At 39.8% G+C, this 24171-nt stretch overlaps 1 protein-coding gene across 1 annotated transcript; it reads right to left on the bottom strand.

Annotated features, from left to right (window-relative positions):
* Positions 1–1434: 1434 nt before the first annotated feature.
* CTSO (cathepsin O) lies at positions 1435–23866 on the bottom strand. The gene is made up of 8 exons (XM_055144670.1): positions 23675–23866; positions 14678–14786; positions 13786–13925; positions 10741–10908; positions 9351–9472; positions 4640–4803; positions 3963–4055; positions 1435–2440 (listed from the first exon to the last, which is right to left on the bottom strand). The coding sequence occupies exons 1-8, from the start codon at positions 23813–23815 to the stop codon at positions 2406–2408; spliced, it is 972 nt and encodes a 323-aa protein (XP_055000645.1). The 5' UTR covers positions 23816–23866; the 3' UTR covers positions 1435–2405.
* Between the last annotated feature and the right edge of the window lie 305 nt (positions 23867–24171).

Here is a 24171-nt window from a genome sequence, read left to right as displayed (position 1 = left end):
TCAAAACAAAGATAATGTTGGTTTGTACCCTTGTCTCTATTGAAATGTGGTTCTGGTCAACTTTACACTGCAATTTTATGTAGATTGCAAAACCACTGTAACATTGCCTCATTTAGCGATCACTTTGAGGTTTGTTGACATAATATACAACATTTTGAATTTCATTATGATTTCTAATTATTTTTATGGGAATCCCAGGCAGTGCAAAGCTACTCCCAGAAATGCTCAGGGGGCCCTAAGGTTCAGTGCTGGGGCCTGGGCATTCAGAGATGCTCAGACCTGGAATTCCAGCAAGTACCAGGACCAACCACCCTGAGAGGGCTTGGTACTTCCAGGGAGGCATGTGTTAGAATTGGGATAGAATTTGGGATAGAATTTGGGACTCAAATGCTTTTCTTGTGCCCCAATTGCTAAACTATTTCTCTGGCTCGACATCTTTAAATTATTATATGGAATTTCACTGTACAGAGAAAACCCTCAAGTAGTTACTTGTTTTGCTTCTTTTTCTTTTACTTTTTAAACTGGAGAGTATGTGCCTACTTCAGGTAGTAGCAATCGAGGCTGAGAAAGTGGAAAGTAGTAGAATATGAAAATTCACTTGAAAGAGCTGGTATGTTTTAGGAGCATTGAGTAGCTCCTTAATGGTTTAAAATATAGGCTGAGGGGCCGGAGCGATAGCACAGCGGGTAGGGCGTCTGCCTTGCACGCGGCCGACCCGGGTTCAATCCCCGGCATCCCATATGGTCCCCCAAGCACTGCCAGGAGTAATTTCTGAGTGCAAAGCCAGGAGTAACCCCTGTGCATCGCCAGGTGTGACCCCCCCAAAAAATAAAAGAAAAGTAAAAAATAGGCTGAAATAACACCATGATACTGTCTTTCAGAATTGCAAATGCAAGGGATGCATGTAAGTGGATTATAATAAAATTAATCAGAATGACCTGAAGTACTTATTAAAAGAGTCTGACAAATTTTCGATATTTGGGGTTTGGTGGACTACACTTTGAAATTCTTGAGGTAAGAGACAAGGAGTTTGCTAGTTAGACCCAGTAAAAAGTGGAGATTATAACAAATATAAAGGACATGCTTCTATGAAAAGTAGGGGAGAAGGAGACATATCTACACAATGAGAGGCACTAAGTGATGAAGAGATGGGTTATTAAGGTGTAGTTGACTTGATTATATACCTAGAATTTTTTAATCTTACTTACTGGATAATTACATAATACTGATGCAACTATTTAAAATAAGACCTTTGAAGTATAGGAGCTTTGCTTTTTTGTTTGTTCGTTTTTCAGGAGGGAAAGACAGAACAATAAATTGGTGCTGGGTGACACTGAGGTAAAACTGTCAAAGAAGAAAATTAAAAATCGGATTTATGTATATAGATGAAACTATGAATGTAAAGCATATAAACTCTACGCTGGCAAAATGTAAATCATACACTTACAGGCTTATTTTTCATAACCCAAGTTAAAAATAAAGTTTGTTTTATTATAAATATCATCAAAATCTTGAAGAACTTAGAAATGTTAATCATTCAAGACACTAAGGTGCTAATCAAAAAGCCATACTTTTTTGTATTTAGACAGTACCAGAAAGCATTTACATTATAAAGAAATAAGTAAATAAGCACAAACTAGAACAACAAAGGCAAATTACTTTTTGTCACACTTAGATAATTCTATCATTTATTATTCAAATATATTTATTTTTCTTGGTATTTCTAATCAACTCAATACACAATGAATAATTTGGGGGCCAGGAAAAAGTCTCAAGTGACAGGACACATATTTGTATGTGTGATGCCCTGAGTTGGATCCCTGAAACCAAGTAGCTCCAGAGCATCACTGGATGTGACCTTCACTATAATTAAAAAAATAAAGAATATTTTTGAGTTAATTTCATAAAATCCAAGGGACAAAGCGCCATTAGTTAATGTAAATTAATTGATTTTAAAAATCTTTATTGCACCTCCACTTCAATGGCTCATGATTTGGAAAGGCACATGTGATTTTAAATTGGTATAACCAAGTTGATTACATAAAAACTAATTTGCTTATTCTTATATGGGGCTACCCTAGCTCACAAAAGACAATAAATTCTAATTACTTTATATTCCCATAGGAAGTATGTCATTAAAATAAACAAATAGAAGACAAAACCAATGATTAAACCAAACTCGATAACAGCCTTTTCAAAGTGAAAACACTTAAAATGTCTCCGAGCCTGACTCTCATGCCAGTATAGGAACTTTCCTGAGATTTCTCCTGGCTGTGGATGCTGCTGGTCTTCATGACGACCTTGATTGTCCACATCTCTTTAAAGGAATTTCTAGAACTCAGTTAAAATACTCCAGACCTGGGCCCTTTTGAGGGATGTAGATGTCTCTTGACCTGTTCAGTATTTCACACAAGTACAGCAGAAACTGAATCTGCAACACCTATGAAAGAGAGATATTACTAGTATGAATAATGGCTCTTTACTTTTGTTGTTGTTTGTTTGGGGGTCACAGCTGGCGGTGCTCAAGGGCTACTCCCAGCGTGGTGCTCAGAGTGTTTCCTGGTGGAACACAGGGTAACAATGTGGTACAGGGAATCAATTTAAGCAGGCAAAGTGTGTATTCCAGTCGTTTGAGCTATCTCCTTGGTCCCCAACATGACTCTGAAACAGCATATTTAGGTAGTGCTCATATGGGTTCAAGAAGAGTTCATGTCGGGGCCGGAGCGATAGCACAGTGGGTAGGGCATTTGCTTTGCATGCGGCCGACCCAGGTTCGATCCCCAGCATCCCATATGGTCCCCCAAGCACTGCCAGGAGTAATTCCTGAGTGCATAACCAGGAGTAACCCCTGAGCATCGCTGGGTGTGACTCAAAAAGCAAAAAAAAAAAAAAAAAAAAGAAGAGTTCATGTCTACTAAGTAAATAACTTGAAACTGGGCTGTAGCTTAGTGGAAGAGCACATACTTCACATACATGAGGACTCGGAGTTGATTCCTAGCACCAATAAAATAAATTAACAGATATATAAATCACAAGCATTCTACGCTTCCTCAGCACGCATGAACATAAACTTATGATGGCAAAAGCAAATCCTTGCTTATCCAAAGACTGGATTTGAATGGATTAAGCAATGTCTTTGGACTCTTGTAGCCAGGGAATGCTATTCTCCTACAACTGTCCAGAAGAGTAAGTTCCCAGCTATGTCACCTTTGGGATGTACTCATGTTCGGGAGAGATTTGGACAACGTTGGGGGAGAATCAAATCGGCGAGTAGGTGCTGAGTAGAAATGATTCCAGCTCACTCTTTTAACTGGGAGTTGAGAGATACAATCATTAATTGAGGCAATTATGAATGAATGTCTGAAATAATTCCTTGCAACTCCCATTCCAGAGATCTGAAAACTCCCATTCCTCAGCCCTTGTCCACACACTGCCTCTCTGACAGCATCACTGTCACTGTCACTGTCACGCTGTTGCTCATCGATTTGCTCCAGCGGGCACCAGTAACGTCTCCATAGTGAGACATCGTGAGACTTATTGTTACTGTTTTTGGCATATTGAATATGCCACGGGTAGCTTGTCAGGCTCTGCCGCGTGGGCGAGACACTCTCAGTAGCTTGCCGGGCTCTCTGAGAGGGGCGGAGGAATCGAACCGTGTCGGCTGCATGCAGGGCAAACACCCTATCGCTCTGCTATTGCTCCAGCCCTCTGACAGCATAAATTCAGCAATTTAAAGTGCCCAGTGATGTTGAAAGTGGGCACCCCCCTACCAGTGTCTCTTTTTTTAAAAAAAAAAAAGTTCATTTATTTTTCATCAATTGACTAAAGAATAAAAGTTATTACTGTAAAGAGTTTTGTAGGCATAGAAAGCATACTAAGCATAAGATAGGTCAATAATTTTAGTATTTTCTGAACTTTCTTATTCTTTAGCCTGGAGTTTAAAGTATAAATATGTGACTCACCACAAATATTCTCTCCCATTTTAACATGGGCATAGCCATCAATTCCCCAGGAACTGCCCCAGGAATTCCGCACAATCCAATATGGAATACTTCCTACAAAACACAAGTGGGTAGCAAGCCCTGATGCATTTATATTGTCATGAATGAAGGACTATCTAACATATATTTCTTTATAGTAGCACTAAGAAAAAGATTAAAATGTACTATGGTGCTACTATAAACTAAGTAAACTTAAGCTACATTTAGTGTCATACACCATCCAATGGACAAGTACATCAAATTAATTTCATCTTGATACAGACACTAGATGAAATGAACACACACATACACAGACACACAGACACACACACAAAGACACACACACCTTGGGGAATTAAGAAATAAAATAATTATTAGACACATATGATACAATAATAAATTTTTTTCCCATGTCAATTATTTAGATTTTAAATAGTAATGAAAAAATTGACATTATTAAAATCAAAGGTTACTATTTTAATCAGGCTTGTAGGAAAACTGATAGTGAGGGCATATTTATAGCTACAAGTATACTGAGAGGTTATGAAAACAATGAAGACAGAACTATCAGGGCCAAGTTTCTTATTTTAAAGTATGGAAAGTGTCTGTCAATTTGAGTTTAAAGTAGAAAGCATTAGTTACGTTTTACCAGCACTTACCTGTTTTATCAAACCCAGTGATGAGAACTGCATGGTTTGCTTCTCCACTAGAGCAATGATGCTGTATTATGCCTCCAAGATAATCTTGCCAGCTCACTGCATCAACTATCACTACCAATGGGCCAAATGCAAGCAGAGCTTTTGCCATTTCATCTTCTTGGCCACTACCAAAAGAGGATATATTTAGTTAAATCAAGATTAAGCTAATCTTTATAATGCAAGTATTTTATAAACATTAACTATCTGATCTGTCCATAGTTGGGCTTAGATTTGGCTGCAATTATAGAAGTCCTAAATATGGCATTTTCAGCTTTTGAACCTTTTGATTACTGGTAAAACGACCCAAAACAGGCAAAATAATAAAATTTTTAAAAGGGAGCATAGTAGGATACAAGTTTTGAATTCCACTTACTTTGGTTCAAATTTCTCCTGAAAAGTCATTCCATCTGTCTTGATGAGACAATGTGAAGTTAAAATTATAAATGTGAATTATAAAGTGCACCTCACATAAAATTTTACTCTGGATTTTTCTAAGAAGTCATCTAAACCTTATTTTTCAGCATATGCTTTAGCATATAAGTTGATTATATTAAAATCTCTTAATACTTTCTAATCTGTATATGACAAATGATAAGCTTTGTATTAACCAGAACACAACTATCATTACCATTTGTAAGATAATGAAAGATATACTGTAAGTGCATGATACTCAAGATCCACTTACAGGAAAAGTGAGAAGAAAGATAATGGTTATATATACACATATACATATCTATCTAACTATAAACCTTGATTCCATGAGTCTACTATTTATTTTAGATGTCAGGAAGAAACAGATGCTAGAATCTTCTGACCATTCTCTTAAAATATCTTATCATAAAGATTAAGAGATTAGGTGAGTCTGACCTAGTAAGATTCTATAATTATGTAGATCTCCGTCTGAGCTTCCACGAATTAGGTGTGTTACAATGTCTCATTTTTCAGTCCTTTGTTTATGTAGCAGATTGTTTCCTTTGGTGTTTATTTAAATGGCCATTCAATTCTTGTTCTAGTTCTAAATGTTTTTCTGGGGATTTGATAGGCAAGAATGCATAAATTTAGAACTGAATGACTGTTTTGCTTTAAGACTGGATACTTAGAAAACATTTTTAATGTTTTCTTATTTTCCTGATTCCTAGAACAATTCATGTTCAGCAGAGCGTTTTATGGACTTTTTCCCACTGGTACCTGTGTTACCTCTGAATACTGGTGAATATGGAAAGGAAGTAGGAATGTCGGGGCTGCACAGATACGGTCCTACAACTCACTAGCTGGGTCATCCTCCCCCCACCAATCATCTACCACAACAGATGGGAAAAGTGATACTGAAGTGCCAAAGGCTTGATTACTGCCTCATGAGATGCTGTGAGAGGCCTTCCCACATTCTCTGGTCCTTACCATGGCAGTGCACATTGGTGGCTAACGGCACAGGGTCCCTGCAGCCCTTAGCCTGCCTGGCTCTTTAGCTTTTGAATGAAGATCACGACTCACTTTCATCCCTCAACTACTGAATCATGGCGGTGATAGGGTGATCTTGGATGGGAGAACTGGAATGCATATTTCACTTTGGTCGCCAAACTCCACAGTGGGGTTAAGTTCTAGGTGAGCCACGTTATTGATTGGGTTGATCAGGAACCTTTGTTCTCCCTGGTCTGTTATTTTCCCATTGCCTAGATGTCTCTTCCACCACCCAAACGCTAGATCTCTTTTTCTCAATCTTGTCTTCAACATTCATATCTCAATTAGTGCTCATCTCAACTCGGCTGGCCGGGCTGAAATGCCCAGAGTCATTCTGGAGTCTTTGCTCTCTTCTCCCTCCTGCAAATTCAATATATCTTGAACAGCTTTCCTCTCTGTAAAAGGTCTATTTTCTCTCATGTGTAAAACTATTTTAACACTCTGCTCTAATTATATTAATGGAGAACCTATATTGCTTCATCTATAACCTATATTAATGTCACGTTGGCTTTTACACTGCTCATACAATATTCCACATGTTTCCAGCCCATGGACTTTGTATTTAAGTTCCTTCTGCTTGGGCCTTATAGTTATATTCCTTTATTGATTTGGATATTTTCTCAAATGGCACCTTCACACGGACCCCTTCCTGAGGTTCCTTCATAATAAGGCTATATATACTTCCCCCTCCGCAACTACATTTCTTTTTCCTCCTCTTTTATTTTGTTCTCTTTAGAAATTATTTCATCTAATTGCCCACGCATATTTTTATCTCTTTTATTTGTTATTTGTCTCTATCCTTAAACTATCATTCCATAGATAGGGACTTTTGTCTGTTTACTTACTGTTTGCTTTTAGAAAATATCTAAAAGCATTTAGATATTAAACAGGCATTTAGAAAATATCTGTGTGAATAAATATATCAAAGATATGTTTCACAGAGTCTAACATAGTTAGCTTAGCACTGTGTAATCAGAGTTTATTTTACACTTAATCTTAGCCAAATGGCCGAGAAGTGATAATCAGAGTTTATTTTTAAACTTATTTTATTCTTTTATTTATTTTGGTTTCTAAGCCACCCCTGTTGGTGCTCTGGGCTTACTCCTGGCTCTGTGTTCAGAGATCACTCCTTGTGGTCTTCGGGGAACCGTATTTGAAGCCTATAAGAAGGCTATAGACACGGGCCCTGCACTATCTCTCTGATCCCCAAATAGTTGGATGCTCAGGGTAAGTATTAAAACAATTTTTTTGTCCCTCTATTTTCTTAAGCACAGGTTTTGGTAAATACTGGTTAAATACTGGCTCGGGCTCAATATCAATGACTTTTTATTTTCTCTCTAATTCAGAACAGTGTCTGCTATTCTTTGTATCTCCCTAACTTTCTCAATTTGCTACTCTTGATGACAAGGGATGCCCTTAATCATTTTTAGTGATCTTTTGAAATCTAATTCATTTGTGCAAATACCCAAAGAATGGGTATCTTAGAGACATTTTTCTTTCTCCTTTTGGAAAAATGTGTAACATTCATCCTAAACACAAACAAACAAAGCCACCATGTTGAACAGTGTGTTCAGTGACCCTGTCATCTCATTCATCATAAACACAAACAAAAAAACACAGCCACCATGTTGAACAAAGTATTCAGTGACCCTGTCAATTCGATAGAGCTCCAAGGATTCTGCTATGCGTAGCACTCAGTCTCAAGGGTAAATGGTTCCCAGGGCTGAGCCTGGGAGAGTGGGATGTAAGTGTGGACTATGTGCTAGTTCTTTTGTCAAATCTGTGCTTATTTAAAGGGGCTCCATTTCCTATAAGGACCCAATTTCACCATTGATTTCCTTTAGATCTCAGGGCTAGACATCATCTGGATCAAGGCATTCTTCTAGAGTCAGCATCAGTAAGTGATCCAACAGTCTATCACTTGATACAAGTTTGATTTTTCATTTATAAAAAATGATTTTTCATTTATAAAAACAATATTAATTCAATTATTTTATTTTTATATTAATGTATTTTTATTTTATTGAATCACAGTGAGATACATAGTTATAAAATTGTTCATGATTAGGTTTTAGTCATATAATGTTCCAACACCTTTTTTCTTAAGCAGTGTACATTTCCCCAGTTTCCTTCCCATTCCCCCTTCCTATGGTAGACACTCTCTCTCTCTCCTCTCTCCCTCTCCTCTCTCTCTCCTCTCTCTTTCTCCTCTTTCTCTCTTCTCTCTCCTCTCTCTCTCTCTCTATCACTCAAGGTTATCAGGAATATCCCTTTACCTACTTTCAACACTCAGTTCCTGACCAAAATGATCATTTCCAACTATTATTGTAATACCGGTCCCTTCTCTATCCTAACTGATCTGTTCCTATTTTTATTAAAAAATACAGTCGATTGGCTCCTCCTTGTCTATATCAGATCGAAACAGAAATTCTGCATTCTACTGCACAGTTACTGTGGTTCTTGAGCTCACTTTAAATATTTTGTGTGCTTGGGAACTATTCTTTTATTTGTTTGCTTGGGGCTACAACTGGCAGTGCTCTAGGCTTATTCTCAAATTGATACTTGCAAGGCAAGTGTCTACTGCTGTATGATCTCCATCCCCATCAGAGACATTTCTCATTATTTTATTGGCTCAGTTCAAAATCACCCTCAATTTTCAATGTGCCTGTCTTTTCATCCTGCTATCGTAGGTCATAGAACTTATCTCCGATAATCAACCCTCTGCTACTTACTTCTCTTGCAAAAGCTTCAGCTTATATTTAGAGTCAGTACCTTGGTAAATCCAATATATAGGGGGTTCCAAAATGCTCCTTTTAAACTACTTCTTGGTATTCTCTAAATCTATAGAAATCTATGTTTGGTCAATTCAACAAGGGTAAAACATGCTTCTGATAACTACAAATAAATTTAAGAGAAAGATGGTAAGTATCAATTTTTATCTTACCCTGGATATAAACATATTACTTTTAGTTTGCAGTTTATATTGAAGTTCCAGAAGGAAAATTAGGTCAGCTGTAATTATGAAATTACATTCACTGTACTCCCTGGGCCACTTTATAGATTAGACATGCCAGGAACAAGATACTCCAGTTAAAAAATAAGAATTTAAAATAATTTTGAGTATGCAGTAGCTCCTTCAATGAACTTATTAATTCCTAATAGTCCACAGATAACATATTAAAAGACAAAGAATGCAACATAATAAGATATTTACCCAAAGTCATATGCAGAATAACCTTTGATTGAAAGTCCAGAATGTGAAGCAGAAAAATAATGGCAGATACCATTTTGTGCTTTAAATGGATACTCAGAATCTCTCACCAGTTTTACTTGAGTCTAGAAAAAAATAATCAGGTAAAGACTTCTCTGTCACATCCTTGCTGCAATGTGTCAAAATAATATTCAATTTGGTCATGTTTCATCCCTCGGGAATTCCCTTGGTTACTAAGATCATCAAGAAATCCTGAAGTGCTGCTTCTGGATACCCTAAATAATTTAGAGTCAATCCCTTTCTTAGTCTTTTACTTTTCTTCTGACTGCCTTCAAAGATTTGGAAACAATGTGTCATACTCTGATGGGTAGACCAGGCAACCCACTGACCTTCTAGTGTTTCCGGTTCAAGGTTCACTAGTCCCTGGACTCACCAAGCACAGTGGTTTATGCACGGTGAGTCCGAGGACTAGAGAACCTTGTGCAGGTGGTTCACAATGGTGCAGTCCCGGCTTCTCTTTCTCCATGTCTCTCTAAGTCATTCATTTTGTAGACGTCAGAACCTGATAGCTGTGCATCCCTTTCTGAATGTGGGTTTATGGAAGAAGACACATGCACAACTCACTGCACCCTCACTGGTGGCTTCAAGCAACTGAGGCAGGACCTGGGGAATGTCTGAGAAGACAGTGAGTTCCCAATGGGGGGAACCTTTTAGTAGGAGGCAGAGGGCTGGCGGTGCTGTTATGTTTTTCTTCTCTGTTGTTCTTGCTTTGGGGCCACACTGAGCAATACTCAGTGGCTACTCTTGGCTCTGTGCTCGGGGATCACCCCTGGTTATTCGAGAACCATAAGAGGTGCCAGAGATCGAAGCTGAGTTAGCCACATTCAAGGCAAATGCCCCACCCCTGTACTATCTCTCAGCTCCTCCAGGTTGCCTTCTGACTCAGCTAATTTTGCAAAAGATCTCACTTACAAAGTCTCTTTTACTACTACATACAAAAAAGGCTCCTAAATTGGGGAATTTCTAATGTCCCCTCTGGGCTTAATATTCCGAACTTCTATGTAAATAAATCACTGTGTGTTCTCATTTCTCTGCACCATGATGTGAAACATAGCTGCAAAAATTTCTGCCACGCTTGCCTATTAAGAAAGGTTGAGACATGACTAGAACTATATTTCTAATAACATGTCATAGGTTAGACCTTTGATTTATTAGTGACTCACTCGACTGGAAGCAATTAATTAAAAAATGCTATGATTCATTAAAGATACAGTCATGGAAATTTCCAAACTTGAGAATATTATTTAACTCATGAAAATAAACTAGGGCTCCTGCCCACATTACACAAACACAAAAGGAAACAAAGAGTTGAAAAGTCTGAGAAAAGCATTACCTTATTTAACCATTTCAAAGCTCCGAGAGGAGAACCTCCATTGCAGCCGTAATTATTATAAGAGCAGTCTATCAGCTGCTGTACACTCAAGTCTTCCAGAAGTTTCCCTTTTATTGCAAAAGCTGATTCCACTGCACCCACCACACTGAAAGCCCAGCATCCTCCACACTGTTAAAGAAAAAAAATTGCTTTCTAGTATCCAATCATGCACTAATCAAGTGTACCAATGTTGACCTCAAACCAAGGTAGTCAAATATTACAACCACAAACAGTTAATTCTAAAACATAAGAGAACAAATTGGAAAGAATATTCAAGGTATGATCATGGGCACTTCAAGGCCAACCATGCCCCCATAAAAACCCCTGGAGAACCTGGCCGGGATTCCACCAGCAGGAGAAGGTAGCAGGCTGAGTAGTGGCATTCTTTCCTTATTCATAAAGGCCTGGGTAATTACCAGCCTCTTGACCTTATTTAAACAAAGTTCTGAACACTAATGCTTACATCAACATCTTTAAATATCAAATGCTACCTCATCAAGTAACGTGATCGCAATCTGGACACTACAAATGATAAGTGCTTACGCTGTTAGAGATCAGAGGTTCTGATATCTAAGAAAAACAAACCAAGAAACTCAGTGCCAACCCCATCTGGAAATCTACCTAATTTAAGTGACCAAAAGAAAAAGGTGCCCTCAATCCAATCCCCACCTCCTGAATGGTTCCAGGGTCTCCTAGGAGTACAGGATCACTGACCTTTGAGGAAAGTTTTTATTTGGGGGTCATACCAACTGTGCTCAGAATTTATTCCAGCCTTTGCACTAATAGTTTATTCTTTATGGAGCTCAGGGGACCATACATGGTGTCAGGGATTGAATCTAGGTCAACAGTGTGCAAGATAAGCATTTTATTCCCTTTTTCTGGATGTTCAAGTTGATCAAAGAAAAGCAAATTCTTTTTCAAGCTGACTTTCTTAGTGGGAATACAGAGGAGTAGGGGTGTCAGCCAAGAGCACCCCTTACCCCAAACATCTGCCAGCAAGACAGGTTCACTACATGTTTGCCACTGAGAATGCCTCTTTCTTTTTTTGTTTTTGTTTTTTTTTTTTGCTTTTTGGGTCACACCCAGCAATGCTCAGGGGTTACTCCTGGCTTTGCACTCAGGAATTACTCCTGGCAGTGCTTGGGGGACCATATGGGATGCCGGGGATCGAACCTGGGTCGGCCGCGTGGAAGGCAAACACCCTACCCGCTGTGTTATCACTCCGGCCCCGAGAATGCCCCTTTCTGATTTTCATTTACACTCCTCCCACCCATAGCAGCAGCTGCCGAGTTACAGCACACCAGAAGCACAAAGTATGCAAAGCACACTTTGGATCTTTCTCAAGGCAAATCAGCTGTAGTTATTTGCAATACTTAATGCCTCAGCATTTCTCAATCATTTATCATGTGGAGACCTGTGCTGCCACTGTTACTCTTCTTTTTTCTTTTTAATGATTAACTATTTTTTACTTTTATTATTATTTTTTTTAAATTTTATTAGTGAATCACCGTGAGACAAAGTTACAGACATACAGGTTTTCATGCTTACGTTTCAGTCATACAATGATTGAGTACCCATCACTCTACCAGTGCCCATTTTCTATCAGCATCCCTCCCACCACCCCAACCCTGTCCCCTTCACCCCACCCTGTCTCTGTGGCAGGGCATTCCCACTTGCTTGCTCTCTCTTTTTGGGTGTTGTGGTTTGCTACAGAGGTATTAAGTAGGCATCATGTTTGGTCTATAGTCTATTTTCAGCCAATATCTCCCAACCCAAGTGGGTCCGCCTAGCACCCTTTGCTTGGTGATCCCTTCTCTATCAGAGCTGCTTCTTCACCTAGCATGCCAAGCTGTGGAGCACTCCTCTTGGTACTTATCTCTACTATTCCTGGGTGTTAGTCTCCCATTCTGTTACTTTATATTCCACAAATGAGTGCAATCTTTCTATGTCTGTCCTTCTCTTTCTGACTCATTTCACTAAACATGATACTTTCCATGTTGATCCACCTATATACAAATTTCATGATTTCATCTTTTCTAACTGCTGGTGGAATGCCGACTGGTTCAGCCCCTTTGGAAAACAGTATGGACGCTTCTCAAAAAATTAGAAATTGAGCTCCCATTTGACCCAGCAATACCACTTCTGGGAATATATCCCGGAGATACAAAAAAAGTATAGTAAAAGTGACATATGCACCTATATGTTCATTGCAGCACTGTTCACAATAGCCAGAATCTGGAAAAAACCCGAGTGCCCGAGAACAGATGACTGGTTAAAGAAACTTTGGTACATCTACACAATGGAATACTAAGCAGCTGTTCTTTTTTCTTTTTAACTGCCATAACGTTTTCAATGCTGTGTTCCAAGTTCATTTATCTTCTATTCCCTCGTATTCATTTTGCAAATGTAAATTGTCCATGAACCTGGCCTCAGGTGGTGTTTCCAGTGATGTTTTCCTTTTAAGCAAACTGTTTAAATATTTAATAGTCAAATTTACCTTCTCCTTTTTTCTATTTAGAACTCTTCAGAAGGCTGGAAAAATGTGATCAAGCTACTGATATGTAACCTTGAGACCAAGAGCTGGTGGCAATGGTAATTATTCCATGAACACATACACACCAGATGATTTTCTTCCCTAGAATCTAAGTGTGGCACAGGCATCCCATCCTCATTCTGTTGGCTGTTCTTCTTGCATTTAGCCTAGAGAAATGCCTCGAGAAACGATGGTTCCTTGCATGTTGGTATACATTTTTTGTTTGATTTTTGTTTTATCTGGAGCCACACCAACTGTGCCCAGAATTTATTCCAGCCTATGCACTAATAGTTCATTCTTATGGAGCTCAGGGGACCATGTATGGTGCCAGGGATTGAACTTAGGTCAACGGTGTGCAAGACAAGCATTTTATTCCCTGTATTATCTCTTGGGTCTTCTGTTGTCATCGACTTGACTTCAAAGGTGACTCCCCATGCTAAGATGATTAAAAGGACAAAGGACCTACAACTTACCATCTGCTGGTTTCTCACTGGTGTGACGACATGTTTGTCCCTCCAATCAAACCTTAATGGCAAAGACACGCTGGAGATAGCTTTCTCTACTTCTGGTGAATAGCTCGGAAGGCTGGAAGGCTTACTTCTTAAATAAATAGCTGAATAGAAACAGGAGAGAAACACAGCTGATATATGATATTACAGGGAGGGTCCTTTGGGATACTTTTAAGACAAACTTTCAAACAGGACAGTAGTTTTTAGTACAATCTTCCTTTTGTGGTTTCCCTTTATGCTTTTCATGACATGAAGAGTATTTAGCAGAAAGATTCTAAAGATAAGAATTCCTATAATAGGGCAAAAATTCTCAAATGAAATGACTTGATTGATAGAACTGGGGCAACAGTTAAAAAGAGCACAGATGATCACTTATATTACCATAACCCCCGGAATCATGAATGTCTTGAAAAGAAAAAGTCCAAGAAAACTATACAAGAAACGAGGCAAAGTGCTTTATTGTCATAAAAAGTCTATTTTTATAATAGTTAATGATAATGAGAAGACTATGACCATGAATTTACTTTTCTGTTATAACTGAGTGCCTGCCTGATAATTCATAAATTTTTAACAGATATTAACTTGTTCTTGTATAATTTACATTTCTTATTAAACTGCAATAAGACAATTCCTTAAGGAAACATAGGAAACAAGCAAAAAAACAGGAAATTAAAAAACAAACAACACCAATAACCCCATAAAATATGTAATTTTGGGATCACACCCAGCAGTGCTCAGGGATCATTCCTGTTACAATTCTCAGGGGACAATGAGGCGACAGAGGAAAAAGCCCACATTTCCTGCCTGCAAACTGTGTACCCTCAACCCGTGAGCATCTGCCCAGCCCATGTCCTACCTTTAAACTCCTCAGGAAACAAGTAGGAAAACTGATTTACTCCATAAACAGCAGTGGAGTTGTCACTAGGAAATAAAGAATTCAAGTATCGTTGTCTTCTAAGACTTTCCTAAGAGGAAAACACACACACACAAAGAAAGTGAAGTTTGTATCATCTGTGTCACTTTTCAAAGAAATTTCTTCACAACTCACCTGAAGATATCTTTCAGAACCAAAAATAAAAGCTTGATTAATTTCTTTACAGATCACAATGAAAGGTTGTAGGTGATAATTAGATCATATATATAAAAGTTTTGTATTGTATAAGAACTATTATCTAATTGCAAGTTTATATTGAGGTTGGTAATGGTATGTCTTATAAACTTCATTCAGCACATTGAGAGTTCCACATATATGTTACTATAGTGAAAAAGTACAATAAATTGAAACTAAACACTAATATTAATGGAAAATCCATCAAGGATAGGAGTGATAGAATAATTATGAATTTGGGAAGTGAGTCTTCTTTATTTTTAAATTTCCCAGCATTAAGTGATGAAGCACAGAGAAGAGAAGGAGTAAATAATGAAAAGATAGATCAGATTCAATTTGAGTTTGAGCTTTAAGGGCATCTATAACTCACTCAGGGTAAAAAGACTGTAAAAGATAAGTGATTTTAAAAATGTTCTAGTAAAATAAATTAGTTTGTATTGAGAGACTAGAAAGATAGATTATTGTGTCTATCAAGGGAGAAAGCATGTGGGACTATTATTTACAAAGGTCTTAGTTCTGAATTTTATGATCATCTATCTTTGGCCTCTCTTCTATGCTTTGATTTCCTAACATCAACCAATTATGTGGGATAAAGAAAACTTCAGGGGTCCATGATCTGGTACATTTTCAATTCTAGCTTTTCCTATTTATTAACTTATTAGTTTTATGTCTCTTACATCTGTAAATAAAATGTAGGCCAGGTCTGTCTTATCCATCAGTGTTCCTCAGACAGAGAAGACGTCTGGCACACAACAGATGCTTAATTCATAATGATCAGAGAATATATAAATGAGTTTTGGGAGTGCAGGGGCTCACACTCTGATGAACCATTTGTAACCTTTTCCTGCTGTATAATTTCCGATTCATAAATAAGCTTTATGTAATTTCACACCTTTAACAACATTGGTAGCCTGTATTAAGCAATATATCAGTTAGATTTTTTTATCCTTATTTAATGTATCTGGAGTGGTCATCAATGTCTTTGTGTTTGAGCATATTCTATGTGTGTGTATGAATAGGCATTCACTTCTGTTTTTATTTCACTGCAGTTAAGGTAACACGGTTCAGCACTGTCAACATTTAGGGCTTTGTTGTACATGATTGATGCATCTCACCACCACTAAAATCCCTGAGACCCTCCATCACTGATTTTATGTCATTTCTAGTCCATTCCTTCCTGCCCTTCGACCCCATTTCTCCCCACTGATTTTTAACCTGTTACATAGTGAAAATAGGATGATTTGGCAATGAACTCTCAAATGTATTTTGTATTTTAGGCACATAGAATAATCTTATGACGGTACTGCATATGATTTGGAAAGGAGAAATGTAAATATAAAACAGAACTGAAATACAAAGCAAGGATGAGTAAACCTTAGACTGCATGATGCAGAGGATTCATTTGTTCTGTGAGTGTTGATTTGGTGATTTTTGTGAGCTGGAGTAATCAAGAAAGTGAGTCACAGGAAATCAGGTAGGAGTTGTGAGAATGGGCTTCACAGACCCTGCACATCTCAACCGATCAAAGCTTAACTGTTGCAAGTTGATTTACTGGAAGTGACCCAAGGGCGATCACAGTTTCCAATGTTGCACCTATCCAATGATTGAGTGCTGGGGCTGGTCTATTTGGGGAAACAATGGACTCCTCCAAGAACTAAGGCTTAATAATTGAGTCTCTGAATGACACTCTGCTTTTTTCATCCCTCTCTGTTCACTCAGAGTCAGAGATGCGATGCGATCATCTCCCCCTGGGCATCTCCCCATTAATTTCCATATTCACAAAGAAAATAAGAAGGAAACAGAGAGATGACACCTACTACCAATATCAAGAATGAGAGAAGGATCATCAGCACAAGAATCAGAAAGTTCATCCTTCGACAACTTTGTAACAAATTTGAGAATCATGATGATAAACTTGAGAATTCAAGCTCTTGGAAGACATGACTCACCCAAGTCAGAAGAGGAGAAATAGAAAAACTTAAAACAGTCATTTATCAAAGGACATTAAATGGATAGTTGGAAAGAATCCTACAAAGAATTATCCAGGCCAAGATGACTTCACTGATGTGTCTTATATAATTTAAAAAGAAAAATGTCTGTACTGGGCTGGGCAGAAGTGGTAGAGCACCTGCTCTGTACATGAGAGGTTCGAGATTCCATCCCAGGCAGCGAACCAGATCACTTGGCCCCTTCATGTTGCCTCCTGCTATCTGAACATGAGGAAATATTCTGCAGCTCATTTCATGAGAGCAGGCCTTTAATAAGACTTCGATTCTTTAAAACAGACAAAAAAAATTTCAAGAAAATCAGAACTAGAGAGATAGCACAGCAGGTAGGGCACTTGCCTGGCATGTAGCAGACCCTGGTTCAATCCCCGGCATACTGTATGCCTTCAAGAATTGGAAGGTTCATCCTTTGACAACTTCATAACAAATTTGAGAATCATGATGATAAACTTGAGAATCCAAGCTCTGGGAAGACAGGATTTACTCAATGATAATCCCCAGTCCCTTGAACAAGGCCAGGAGTAATTCCTGAGTGCAGAGCCAGGAGTAATTCCTGAGCAATGCTGAATGGTGTGCCCCTTCCACGAAAAGAAAAGAAAAAAAAGAAAAGAAAAGAGAAAAGAAAAGAAAAGAAAAGAAAAGAAAAGAAACGAAAAGAAAAGAAAAGAAAAGGAAGGAAAGAAAAGAAAAGAAAAGACAGGGGAAGGGGAGGGAAGGGAGGGGAGGGGAGGGGAGGGAAGGGAAGGGAGGGGAGGGGAGGGAAGGGAAGGGAGGGGAGGGGAGGGAAGTATCCACTTTAGCTTTCATGATTAGAAAAAGAAAAAAAAACCCTAACAGTGTATTAAATAAAACCCCACAATCATTAAAAACAATCCTACATCATCATGACAAAGTGAAGCTTATGCAGAAATGTTGGTGGGCTGGAGAGGTGGAGTCAGAGCTCAAGGGGTAAAATAACCTGACTCCCAAGTGGGGGGCACGAGCTTGAACCCTAGCACCTGCCTAGGCTCTAGCTCTCTCAGGGAAGCCCTGGTGCCTCTGAATCCTGCCTCAGTATTACGAGAGCGACTGCAGTGCTCCGAGCACCTCCAGAATGGCTCCTCTAAAATACTCCGTGGCTTTAACGTTTGAAAAATAACAATATACCACGAACATAGAATAAACACAGGAAAAAAACATCGTTTTCAATCAACTTATACATATTAAACAGCACCATTCAATGTGATTTTTTTGTCATGACAAAAAAAATCTCATCAAGATGTGAATGAAAGAAAATTTCTTCAAACTGATTGAGAGGACTGATGAAGTGCTTCTATTAGTAAGTGGTCAGTTTCTAGAAGGCTCTACTTAGGAATCAATCCTGTGATTTCCTAGCTAACCAGAACCCATTCTAAGGCTATGAGATATTTCATGTAACTTCTTGCTAAAATCAAAATAATCTGAACAGCAAAGTTCTCTGCATTGCCTCCCCACACCAATAAATTTATACCCTTCTGACTGTGCAGGGAAATGAATATCAGATGTGGACCTGGGGGACCAGAGAGACAGTGCAGAGGGTAAGTTGCTTGTCTTGTACACAGCTGACCTGGGTTCAGGCCAGGGCATCCCAAATGGACCCCTGAGCACTGCCAGGTGTGATCTTAAGCTGTGTGATCCAGAAGCAAACCCCGAGCATCGCTGTGTCTCCCCTGTATCCCCCCCCAAAAGTGGTCTGGAAACAATTCTGACCAAAGTACAATTCTCTTTTACATAAACACACACATGGTAAATTTCTCTTAACTCAAATCTCAAATCTGTAAGAGACTGAAATGACATATAAACATGTGCCTAACTTCTATGCAATCGTTGGGTATATATTGAACTTTTCTGGGTTTAATTAATTTTTCTATCTGGATTAATACTTATCTCTCAGAATACAAGGATTAAATAAGGTAACATTTGGGTAACACTTGGTAGTGCCTAACATAAAGGTGTTAGATTAAATACCCTCAGGACACATCCCCTTTTCCCTTTATAAATAGCGCATTTTGGATTACAGAAAATGTCACATTGAAGTGTCTTCTTTTTGGATGCTAAGGTTACTGAGAAATAACTGTCTTTCAGAATGAGAAATGATGACCAAAAATCTTTTGAAAGTAGCATACTGTCATCAAGTAGTAACATTCTTTTTGCTCTCTCCAAGACATTTATTCTCTTTGTTGGAATGGTACATATTGTGGGTTTCACACGGTTATATTTTAAAGCCCAATACTTTATATCTGGAAATACCTAGTCTTTCAAGGGACATATCTGACCTGGTTCAATTCTTACTGTTATAGCAGATCACATAGATGCTTCCCTAACTGTTAGTCTGTATTGAGTTCCTGCTTCCCATCATATTAACAGCCTCAGCTGTAGGGTCACTGCAGGTGGGTAAAATATCAATTAGCATTTGTTCTTAATACAAGGCAATAGAGGATAGATTAGAGATCAATGTAAATGTCCTTAAACCCATATCAAATGTTAGGGTGAAAGACTTAAAACTTAATTGCATTTATGAAGATGGAAAGTTTTGAGGAATGTAGAGGAAACATAATTAGTAGTGTTCACAGATGACAAAGTTGAGAAAATCCATTGAAAATCAAATTGATGATAACTGACAGAAGCTAGAGATGGGGAATCAGAACTGCATTTTAAAAGAACTGGTAAACAAAAGAAAAACAGAATCTAACCTTAGATTATTTTTTAAGTGAATGTGTTTAATTGATTCCGCTTCCATAATGCATACCAAATTTCTGACTAGAAGGGAATCCAGGGTCAAAGATGGTACTACTTAGTGAAAACAAGTTCTCTGTTACATTTTTATTCTTATATATTTTGCTCTTTGGGTCATACTGGGCTCAGAGGTTATTCCTGGATCTGGACTCAGGGATTGTTCCTGGTGGTGCTCAGGGGAGCATATGGGATGCTGAAGACTGAACCCAGTTGGTTGCGTGAAAGGCAAACGCCCTCCTCGCTGTGCTATCAATATGATCCTAAAAACATGTTCTTTGGACATTGATAGATACTAGAATCTCTTGTGTGTGCACGTGTGGAGATGCACTGACTAACAATTGAGATGTAATATGCTCCTATGTAGTTCCTTATGCATTCTAATCTGCTCTTTTATTGGTTTAGTTCAGATATATTATCAGTACACCGGTCGGAAGTTATCTGGTTCTTCCTTTGTTTGGGGACAAAGAGGATATGGGATTAGGTTTTGGGGGCCACATCTCATGGTGCTCAGGAGTGGGCCTGGTGGAGCTGGGGGACCTTTAGAGGACTAAAGGCAAGTGCTTTGCACCCTTATAGACTCTCTGGCCTCAGTACCCTGCAGTTCTTACAGTTCTTACAATAAATGGAAGGAGGATGTTTGCTCAGACCAAGAAAAAGAGAGGACTGGTTCCTTTTGATGATAACTATGGGAGAGACTATGAGCAAGAAACACGAGCCTGTCTCATAAGGAGATTCAGGTGGTTTTCAAGTTCTTCAGAAATCAACATTTTTCTTCAAGTCAGAAAGTTCCTCCTTCCATCCCAGGCATCTTAGCTGCACTCACTTTTCCACTGTGAGCACCTGTTGGGGAACAGTTTTCCCCCAACGTCCCCGGACACATTGCGCACTGGGTCCGGACAGATGTGAGGCGAAGAATGACAGGCGCCCAGAGAAACACCCTCCAGGAGCAGCTAAGCAATGTCCACCTTCTTGCCAGATTCACACATACCTTACAGAGGGTCTCGGCTTACAAGAAAGTCCAATCACATGAAGTTCAGCATTATCGGCCCCTCACCTCTCCAACTCTGCTTTGCTCGGTCCAATCCCAGTCAAGGCTGGCTGCTGCACTTAGGATGACTGTCACATATGCTAAGCATATGTGACAGTTTCTGTGTCTAGGACTCATGTGACTAGGGTTCAAGTGCGGCTCAAAGCCGAACAGCCCGTGCTGACACCCTGTTCTTGCCAACTCTGCCCAGATACTCCCTCCTCCTAGTCTTTGCTCCTGGGCCGCTTTGCAAGGTGGGGTCTTACCCGCTCCAGTGCCTGTCACCATGCGCCACAAGTACCAACAGTCTGACAGTCACTCTGTTTACGTAAATTGAGAGAGAATAAAGTACTATTTCAAAAATATCTTAAAGTAGAAACCAGCAGGTGTGTGTGCATGTGTGTGTGTGTATTTGTGTGTGTATGTGTGATATTAGGAAGATCTTAGCTATTTCTTAGTCTTTATCCTGTGGAAAGGGACAGTAGATTGTCACTAAGCAAGAAGAATACAAAATACAATTTCTTCTGTATGCATGAAACTGTTTTTGAAAACAAGTAAACAAATCTTTAAGGAAATCCTCATTGAGGCTCTAAAAATAAAACCATCAAAGGTATGAGAAATGACACTCTAGCACTATATTCTGTAAGTCAATTTTATTTTATTTATGTATTTTGGGAGGTCCAGGGACTGAACCCTGTTTGGCTGCATGCAAAGCAAGTGCGTTACAACTGTAATATCTCTCTAAGACATCCAAGTCCCTATAAGCTTTTAAGTCCAGAATCATCATGGACTGGAAGATGGATTGAGGAGAACAGGACCTGTGTCACCCTACTTAACATGATTGCTCAAGCCATAAAACGAATGCCTAGCATGTGCAAGACCTTCAATTTGATATCTTGTACTCCAATGTCTCTCAAGCATCTCAAGACACTGCTGAACATAAAGATGGCCATATTGAAAAATAAATAAGTAAAATTTTTAGATAAATTTTAAACTTCCAGATCACTGGAACCATTAAACATGCAGGGATGAGTTGCTAACCCGAATGAAAGTATTTATTCTAGGAGCATTTATGAATGCAGATTTTAAAAACCAACTATAACAAGTAGACTGATGTCAAACTACTCAGGAGCTTCATTGTGGAACACTATAATCTGCTAACATATAAACAAACAGGTCCAAAAGTAGACATCATTTATATATAATAAAATAACATTTATTATTAGGCAAGACATCTTAAGGTAAAATTCTGAACTTTTATGCAAAATTACATGTGCATTAATATATAATCATTATTCTAGGGTGCATTCATTCATCTTTCCTTAGATCATTATTGGGTACCATCTGTTCAAAGAAGGATAAATATACCTACTGTCTTTCAGTAAAATAAGAAAGATCCGTCAATAATCAGTGGCCACAGGTAGGTTATAGCACAAAGGAGAGTAGCCCAAATTCTTCAGCTAGCATCCCAAGCATCATGAACTTCTTTTTTTTTTTTTGCTTTTTGGGTCACACCCAGTGATGTACAGGGGTTACTCCTGGCTCACACACTCAGGAATTACTCCTGGTGATGTTTGGGGGACCATATGGGATGCTGGGAATCCAACCTGGGTCGGCCGCATGCAAGGCAAATGCCCTACCCGCTGTGCTATCACTCTAGCCCGAATCATGAACTTCCATAGGGGAGAAAGAGCAAAGAGGAAGGCTGCTATCCCTCAGAGCACTGCAGGGTATCCGGTGAGGTCCATGTGCTCCCCATCCTCAAATATTTTTGAGGTGCACAGAATTGTATTTATCCAGACCACAGAACCACTATCACTCTCAAGGGATTTAGCACCATTCGAGCAACGTTAGGAATAGAAGACAGGACAAAAAGCTCTGTTCTCAAGAAATTGTACTGGTCTTGACAACTGGAACTGAGCTCAAAATTACCAAAACAAAGATAACAGTAAACATATTGATTTGGGGAAAACCCAAGAGTGACACAAAGTCACCAAATAATGGAGATTTCTAAGAAGAAAGAGATCTAAAAGAGTACTGACTTCCTTGAGAAATTGTGCACACGTGTGTTGTGTATGTGAGCTTCATATAAGCAGTATCACTGTTAACATACATTTTAGCTAGAATGATATTTATTTTGCATTAAATACAGTACAATGATCTCTTATGATTTAAGAGTTTTTAAATCATGAAAGAGAGAAACAGAGACAGACAGAATGAACAGCGAGGCAAGCTCAAAACAGGTATCTTTTGCCACTTCTTTAGTTTCAGGCTAAACCTCACTCAGCTAACAGTCTGCTGCAGAATTCCTAGGGGTGGGTAACAGCTAAGCATTACTGTAAAGGCCTTCAAAATCATCTGAAAAGGAAATGAAACGTTCCCCTTTTTTATCATGCCGTGTCACCCAATCAGAAAGCGCGCTCAAGGCGTCTCACTAAAAGTTAAGAGTCCCAGCTCAACAAGGACATCAGAGATGGGCGGGTTTCCCATGTCTATAAACAGCTTCCCTTTTTGTTTCTAAAACTCTGATTACAGAAAAGGATTGCCCAGCGCCCCCTTCCGGAAGGAAAACAAAAGTTGTTTTTTTTTTTTTTCCTTCTTTTTTCCTCCCCCTCCTTTTGGGTGCGGAAAACATGCGTGGGACAGTTTGGAAAGCAGCTAGAACTTTCCCTGGGGCGCCAGATACAAAGGAGCGAGCGCTTCTTCCCCTCGACGCTGCTATACCACATGCCCGGTTCATTGGGGGTGCACCCCAGAAACGCTCGGGCCCCCCAAATCTGTCCTGGCGACTCTGATCACTGGACTAGCCGAGGTCAGGGAGACAGAGCCGACCCCCCCTCGCCCCCCCCACTCAGAAACCTCAGCCACGACCCGGATGCGCGGGTGCCGATCGGGACGCCGCAGTGCCAGCCCAGCCCCGGGACGGGAAGGGACGGGAAGGGACAGAGGGGCCGGTACCCGGAAGGCGGCGGCCCGTGGCTCGCGGCTCGGCGGCTCCGCTGGGGCGAAGGTGGCTCCGGACCCCGCGCCGTGGCCGGCGCCGCAGCAGCAGCAGCAGCAGCAAAGCAGCCAGAGGCGCAGCAGCGCCCGCGGGCCCATGACCGCGCGGGGACCCCGGCCCCGACGGCGGCTCCTTTCGATTCCGAGGCTCCTCCCACTCCCGGGCTCTGGGGGGGCGGGCGGGGGAGGCGGGAACTGGCACGTGGGGTGCGCGATCCGGGCTCCGGGGACCTGCCTGCGAGCGAGCTCGGCCCCTGCGAGTCCAGCCCGCGGCGAACCGGTGCTCTCGCTCGCGGGTGGGGGGGCTGGGGTGCACGTTCCAGCTTCCCACCCGGCCGGGCTGCTTTCCAGAAAACACCGCAAGCCCCTGCAAAGACCTACGTGAGCCGGCCGTCCAGAATCAAGTCCCTGATTGCCAGTATTTTATTATTCATTCATTCATTCATTCATTCATT

The sequence above is a fragment of the Sorex araneus genome, chromosome 7, assembly GCF_027595985.1.
Source record: "Sorex araneus isolate mSorAra2 chromosome 7, mSorAra2.pri, whole genome shotgun sequence".
NCBI lineage: Eukaryota > Metazoa > Chordata > Mammalia > Eulipotyphla > Soricidae > Sorex > Sorex araneus.
The sequence above is the reverse complement of the archived record's forward strand: the minus strand, read 5'-3'. Positions and strand labels throughout refer to the sequence as shown.